The sequence below is a fragment of the Elaeis guineensis genome, chromosome 8, assembly GCF_000442705.2.
Source record: "Elaeis guineensis isolate ETL-2024a chromosome 8, EG11, whole genome shotgun sequence".
Classification (NCBI taxonomy): Eukaryota; Viridiplantae; Streptophyta; class Magnoliopsida; order Arecales; family Arecaceae; genus Elaeis; species Elaeis guineensis.
The window spans coordinates 18,640,971-18,648,354 of NC_026000.2; the positions used below are offsets into that span (position 1 = coordinate 18,640,971).

Consider the following 7,384-nt stretch of genomic DNA (forward strand, 5'->3'; position numbering starts at 1 on the left):
AATTTGATTTTCATGGATGATTGTTCTCACCTAAATAGGCTGTTAATCACCTCCAAACCTTGTATTTTCGATGGTATGACCATGTCCCTAGCACCATGGCAGTCATGTGCTCGTCTCCAATCTCTATACACATTGCACAAGGAACTGAGAATATCAGCTTCTTTGCACATGTCAATTTGCTCAAAAGCATAAGCAGTCACTGCAGGATTTCTACAGTGTTATATCTGAGTATTCACAATCTTCCAGTGATAATCGAGAGAATGCTCTGTCCAAACAAATGGAGTATCTAGCACTTCCTCGATGCCATGTCAAGCAGGAGGCAAAATTGCTTCTACATTGACCACTTGAGCTTATTCTGGCTATTTTTCACTTGCTTTCATGCTTTTATATTGCTTTCTTCAATTAGGAAATTAACTCTTTCCCATTCTTCATTAGTATGATCGGTACTTCTATATAGTTTTATTATTTAGGACTTGCAAAGGAAATGTCAAAAACATATCTTGTAGATTTTTTTGATGATGGAGAAAGTACTAAGACAAAGACTCACCACCAAAGAAATGCAGCTGTTAAAATGATAATAATGGAAAGAGCAGAAAAATTTAGTCTCCAACCCAAAGACATTTAGTTCCAAACTCATGATTTCCTTGGTCTCCAAGTACAGATAGACCCAATGATTTACTTGGAATCTAAAGACTTCCGGACCCAAAAATAAGTCAAATAAAGTGAAAGGAAAGAGCATCACTTTGGCATGTTCAGCAAATATGTTGCAATTATCCCAACATTCCCGTCATTTGATATGTATTAGCATCAGCCAGAGTTTGAATGCTAGTCTAGTCTACATGCACGTTACATGTACATTAAGTTAAAAAGGAGAAGGAAAGGTAAAATTATTAATAAGAGGCAAAAATTATGGTTTTCTTTTAAGGTTAAATAAGTACGGAAATGGATGTAGGGAGGAGAAAAATAGGAGTCATTACAAGATCGAGAGAATCTGACGTGGGTTAGACCTCAGATATAGATAACATGAGTAAAAGATAAATAGGTAAGAGATTGTTAGCTGGACATCATTTTTACTATATACAATAATTTATATTAGAATCAAGGATTTAAAAACCACCAGAATGGGATGGTACAAACAGTACTGTACTGTTACTGTAGAAAACTAGACCAGTACAAAGTATGTTGATACGAGACTACATCCTGTACCATGTGTTGGTACCCACACTGTACCAATTTTTTAAAATACTGTTACACCCTCCAGTATTGATTTTTAAAACCTTGATTGAAATGAATTTTATGAATGAAGCTTCACTTAAAACAAAATAATGGTAGTTTTGTTAGAAATGACTCCCAGGCACAGGCCAACTTACTCTTTTTAATATGTTATGGAGATGAAGTCATATCACCTCTATGCTATTTCATTGCATGCCTTATTTTTCTATGGAATTGTGGAAATTGATTTGATTCATATGTCAAGAATAAAATTTTTGTTTTGTGAAAGCAATTACTGTGCTTTAATTTTGTGAATAATGCAATATTGTCCTGTTAGACAAAACCTTGATGTGGTGCTTGCTTTTACAATATGATATCTATACTCCAATTTGAAGTTTTAAATATGCATTTCACTGATAAAACTTGCTATGGTAAGCGCTTGGTTGCTTTCTGGCAGCGTTCCTCTGCTAATGGCATTAAAGGTTTAACTCCTTGATGCTAGAAGGTGTAGATAAAACAAACAAACAACTGTAGATATGCTTTGTAAATGCAGTCATGTCAGCCTCAAGATATTATTTTCAGTGTTCCTTGAATACATATCACAGACTTTGACTTTTTGTAATTTCGGCAAAGAACAATTTAGAATTAAAACTGTTCAAAACACACATACAAAAGAAAAACTCTAGAAATACTTGGTCAATGTAGACATGCCAGATTGAAGATATTTTTTCAGCGTATCTGACATACATATAACAGACTTTCTGTAAATTCAACAGAGAACAACTTAGGATTTAAACTGTTCTAAATCAACTCCAAGAGTGCAGAAAATTTTCTGGACAGTTATAACAACACATCTGAGAGGGAAAAGAACACTTAAAAGATGCCAGAACATTTTTGAAACACATCTTCAATATGATGTGTCTTTAATTGGCTGAAGCTTGTAATTGGATGTCTGAAGAAATATATTACCAGAGCTTCTTCTGCAACCTGGACAACAATTTGAGGCAAAGGCTAAAGGGCACCAAAGGAAGATCTAGAAACTTGTTAGATGCATTGTATATAGCGGAAACAAAGATTAGGAAGCATTAGTGAATTTTGAATTGTTAATTACTTTCTGTTCTATAAAGAAAAACAAAGATTTGGAAGCACAAAGTGATTATTTAAATTGTTCATTACTGGGTTGACTACGTCTCTGTTCACAATTACCTTCCTTCCAACATCAATTGCACTTCGCTATTTCTTTTATGTTTTATGGAAGGCTTGTAGAATTGTAGCAATATAAATTGTTAGATGTCAATGTTGTTCCGAGTACAAACTATTTAGAAAATTTTGATTTTATCATGACTAATGTCATTAGTTTTAAGCTAGGGATTACATATCATACTTTTAGCAAATCAATTTTTTATTGCTGTTTGTCTGTGAAAACTTTCAGTTTAATTTGCAAACTTATTCCATACAAATGAGATGAAACTTAACTGAAACTGATATAGTTTGAGTTTGGAGAACATTAAAGCACTTAAGCTGATATTTTCAGATTTCTAGATACTTGTGTAAACACTATAATTCCAGAAAGAAGGTCAAATAAAATTAAAACAGGTAGTGAAGCCATTAGCAGTCTAATCTATTACGTATTTTTAGAATTATTCATCAATGTTGATCTATGTTTCTTTCATTCTTTTATAAAGTAAAATGTATGACTGTTTTGTGGCTGTTATCAAAATGAATTGTAGTTCATTATGGTTACAAGGGAAATTATAGAGTTGGGCACACATTTAAGAAAGTTGAAGTAACAGATGCAACATGTTTCATTAAATATAAATTAAAACGACAGGAGTTTAAACCCATAGCCAAATTCAAAGACAGGGTTGCAAAATGAAAATCTAAACCTTTGGATGTGATATACAATACTTAAATGCCCATAAGCAAGATTTCATATGTCTTGGAGACCTCTCAGTCCCTCACCATGTATCAAGTCATGCCAAGTCAAGAGTTCTGATGGTACAATTTGTCTTGGGATGATTTGATGCATAGGCAAGATGTATACATTGACTTTTTGTTTGTAGGCATTCTGGACCTTGTGGATCACATCCATTGCTTTGGATTTTCATTCTGCAACCCCCATCTCTATATTCATAAGTCTGCCTAAAGTTCTCATGGTACCCTTACATTACAACTCTACTTACACACAACCACCTTAATGTCGATGGAAATAAGACCACGATATGGATGGAAAATTAAGAAAAACCAATAAATATAAGTACTCACCAGATAAATATTTCAACCACTAACTTCTAAATTCCGTAAGTGAATGGATTGCTAACTTTGAATCTATATCATTTACTGTGATATTGAATTGGATACAGCTTCTAAATAATCTATAGATGCAACCTATTGAAAAAACAACCTTCGCATGAGCCTCCCCACGAGCACCCATAAATGTGCTCTTTTTAGAAAAATGGACCAAGTGGAAAATTCCCCTTTTTTATAAAAAAATAAGTTTGTGAGCACCAAGTTTGATATTTTCTAGACACTTTTTCCCCCGGTGATAGTTCATTTTGGACTTAGTACCCACACAATGCAAATAGAGTTTAATCTTTACAAAGATATGAGAACACATGACAACAGGTGATACACAGAAAGGAAAGTATTGGCACTCACCAGAGTCACTTGTTGGAACTCCTCAATTCTGTCAGCAGTTAATAAGTTGTTAAAGTTCTTCATACACCTGATCTTCATGATCATAAGATCTCACTATTGGAATGTGCTTCGCTTTCAGTCTATCTGCCCCTCCCTGTCTCCGTAGCCTTTGCACAAAAGCTTCAGGCATATCAAACAAGTGGAGCTCTTTGAGGTTTATCAGTTGCTCAATGCCAAGAGGCACCACCTTCAACTGCACACAATGCCTAATATACATCTTTTGAAGATTTGGCATTGCTCCATCTAGTATTACATAATTCAAATTATCCAACTGTTCTAAATCCAAAATTTTCAGCTTTTGAAATCCTCCTTTTTGACAACATAATTTAACACCATCATATGCACGGATAAGTGTGAGTTCTACCAGATTTGGAAGAGCTTGAAGAACTCCGAGTGAATCCTCTTTCAATTTAGACCACCTTAGGCGCATTCTAACAAGGTTTTGGAGAGTGGAAATCCAATCTGGTAAAGTCTGCAAGGGTCCTCTCAAATATAGACGTTGTAGATCTGATGGGGGAGATTTTAAATATTGCAGGTCAAGAAACTCATCCATTCCAATTGACGTCACTGAGATAGAGCGAAGGTTGTTCATTCTCTCAATGGAAGCACAAAGGTTTACCCCATCTTCTGTTCTCAGTTTCACTATGCCCAACCTCCTTAGTTGAGTTAGGTATCCGAGTTCTCTAACTATGCCACTGTCTTGATTTGCCTCTATGTATGTTAGCTTCTGCAAATCTCTTAGTCTGCCTATCCCTTGAGGCACCTTCACACCATTTGTATGATAGAAAGGCGGGTGGCGACCAGTGTAATAGTGATATGCAAGAAGATGGCGCAAACTTTGGAGTTTGAGGATCTTTGTCGGCAATTCAGAAACATAGGTGCCCTTCAGATCTAAAGTTTCTAGGTTCTTGAGCTTTCCCAAGGATTTTGAGAGTTTGTTGATCCTCGTATTTCGCAAACTCAAGTACCTTAAGTGGAGGAGCTTCCCGAATTCTATTTGGATCCTCTCAATTGGTGCACCTTCCAAATCCAAGACCTTCAATAATCTAAAGCTGTAAAATAGGTTGCGCATAGAAGAGGCTGACAGGGCATTAGCACCAATCATGAACAGAGCACGAAGGTGAGACAAGCTTGTATTTTGTAGAACATCTTTACCAGTGTTATGTATTGATAAGCGTCGAATCCTTCCATGCATATGTGTTTTTTGTCTGAATAGAGATGTGCTGAAATTCTCCTCCTTCGATTTCAAGAGAATAATCTCATGGATAAGATCATGTACCCGACAACTTCGTACTCTTCCATAATCATAATGCTCCGCCACTTGAACCATGTTTCGATCAATGAGGTCGTTGAGGTAGTCCACTGCAACCTTCTCCATTGTCTCCCCTTTCTCACTTTCTACAAACCCTTCTGCCATCCACAGTCGAATCAAAGTGATGCGCTTGACTGGATAATCCTTAGGGAAAATGCTAAAATACAAGAAACAAGATTTAAGGAAGTGAGGCAAATCATTGTAGCTTAATAACAATATTCTCTTAATAGGCTCTAGTTTAGGATTGTTGGCTAACTCTGCATGGAGATTATCTCGCAATGTCCTCCATTCTAAAACACTACTCTCTTTTTTGGACAGGAGACCTGCTATTGCCATGATTGCAAGAGGCAATCCATCACATATTTTGACAATATCTTGAGAAATATCTTCGAGCTCTGGAGGGCAGGCTCCCCCTGTGGTGGATCGAAAAGCCTTTTTACAAAACAGAGACCAAGCCTTTGCTGGAGGTAGTGGTTGAAGATTGTAGACATGGCCACATGTTTCAATGCATGAGAGACCCACATCCCTAATTCGTGTTGTAACTAGAACTCTACTACCACAATCATTGTCAGGTAATGCATATTTTAAATGATCCCATTCTTGTATGTGCCATAGATCATCTAAAACAACCACGTACCTTTTATCCCGTAGGAAATGGCGAAGTGTCTCTATGAGCTGAATGCCTTCTATTGCATCAATTCTTCCAGGAAATAATTCATTTCTTTCCTTGTAGAATTGATCTATGATGCTTCTCAGGAGCTCGTCAACTGTGAACAATTGTGTCACAGTAATCCAAGCATGACAACTGAACCATCCCTTCACTCTTTCATGGTCGTAGACTTTCCTGACAAGAGTAGTTTTGCCCAAACCACCCATGCCAACTACTGAGATCACCTTCCGCTGGGATTCTCCCTTTATTAACCACCCAATAAGTTCCTCTTTGGGCTTTTCAATGCCCACTAGGTCAGCTTCCTCAATAAAAAGAGCAGCCATGTGACGATCATGCAATCTATTTGTAGCAGCATTAGAAGTTCCATTGTCAGGAAAATTGATAGTATACATATCTTTTCTCTGTGAGATGTTATGGACCTGTATTTTGATTTCTTGTATTGCAGTAGCTATGCGATGGTGAGTACCCAGATTCTTGATGTAGCGAACACCTCTACGAAGGAAGCCAACAAATCCATGCCCATGAGGCCGGTTAAAGTGGATCATGAACTCATCAAGAACATCCTCAATGTCATACGCTATCTCTCGTACTTGATTCACCCACGTTCTCATGCCATGTCCATCTTCTCTAGCATCTGCCTCTCTCAAAAATGATTTTATGCACTCAAGCTCATCTCTGATATCTTTGACTCCTGTGTCTACCCCTCTCAACAATTGTTGTTCTTTCACAAGCAAAGAATCCAACTTCTGGAGTGCAAACTGTAGAGCACTGCCAGCCATTATTGTGCTCTCTCTCTCTCAGTTGCTCTGTCGCTCTCAGTTGTATGTTGGACCAAGCATTTTTTGGGAACCTCTCTTTACAAATCTTCAGACATTTGTGTCTGCATGTCTCTCACCGTGATGTGCATGTAGGTAGCTTCTTCAGTTGTTCTATTTTAGGTTATTGAATAAATTATTCTTAAAAAAGTTATGAAATATACCTTTTTTTTCCTCCCACGTTAGTTGGCATTGGGAAATTGACTTGCTTGTGAGTTTCCTGTCCAAGAAGAATTTCACTCTCTCATGCACTAAAAAAATATCATGTGTGATATAATAATTGTCCTTGTAGGGAAGCGATTGCTTTTGTTAATCAGATGAAATAGCTACACAGCATAGAGATCAAAATGCACTATGAAACTCAGATCCATGACCTTTAGAAACCAAAGTCTAGAAAAATCTTGTGGTTGTCATATTATACTAGATTTGCTCCTTGATGTAGGAAATTTGGACACGGAGATACCATCCTGAGAAGCCAGGTAGGGTGAGTTTGGTGCAAAGCAAACCAGTGTTTCACCATGTTGCTTTTCTTGCTTTCCTCCCACCTGGGTTTTCGATACTCTTGCCAGCTCAGGCTTATATCAGCTTAACGATGTGGATAATGAGATGATACAAGTTTGAGGAGTCTTCTTTGAAAGATTACTTTTTTCTTTGAACTGTTGAAACTTGGCTGCTAAT

General features: G+C 37.0%; 1 protein-coding gene across 1 annotated transcript; it reads right to left on the bottom strand.

The window, feature by feature from the left end:
* Nucleotides 1-595: 595 nt before the first annotated feature.
* Nucleotides 596-7,096, bottom strand: LOC105049987 (disease resistance protein RPM1-like). Its single transcript, XM_010929828.4, has 2 exons — nucleotides 3,871-7,096; nucleotides 596-2,199 (listed from the first exon to the last, which is right to left on the bottom strand). The coding sequence occupies exon 1, from the start codon at nucleotides 6,668-6,670 to the stop codon at nucleotides 3,920-3,922; it is 2,751 nt and encodes a 916-aa protein (XP_010928130.3). The 5' UTR covers nucleotides 6,671-7,096; the 3' UTR covers nucleotides 596-2,199; nucleotides 3,871-3,919.
* Between the last annotated feature and the right edge of the window lie 288 nt (nucleotides 7,097-7,384).

Excerpts from the sequence above, each read along its gene's own strand:
- LOC105049987 (XM_010929828.4), bottom strand. The coding sequence starts at position 6,670 with ATGGCTGGCAGTGCTCTACAGTTTGCACTCCAGAAGTTGGATTCTTTG.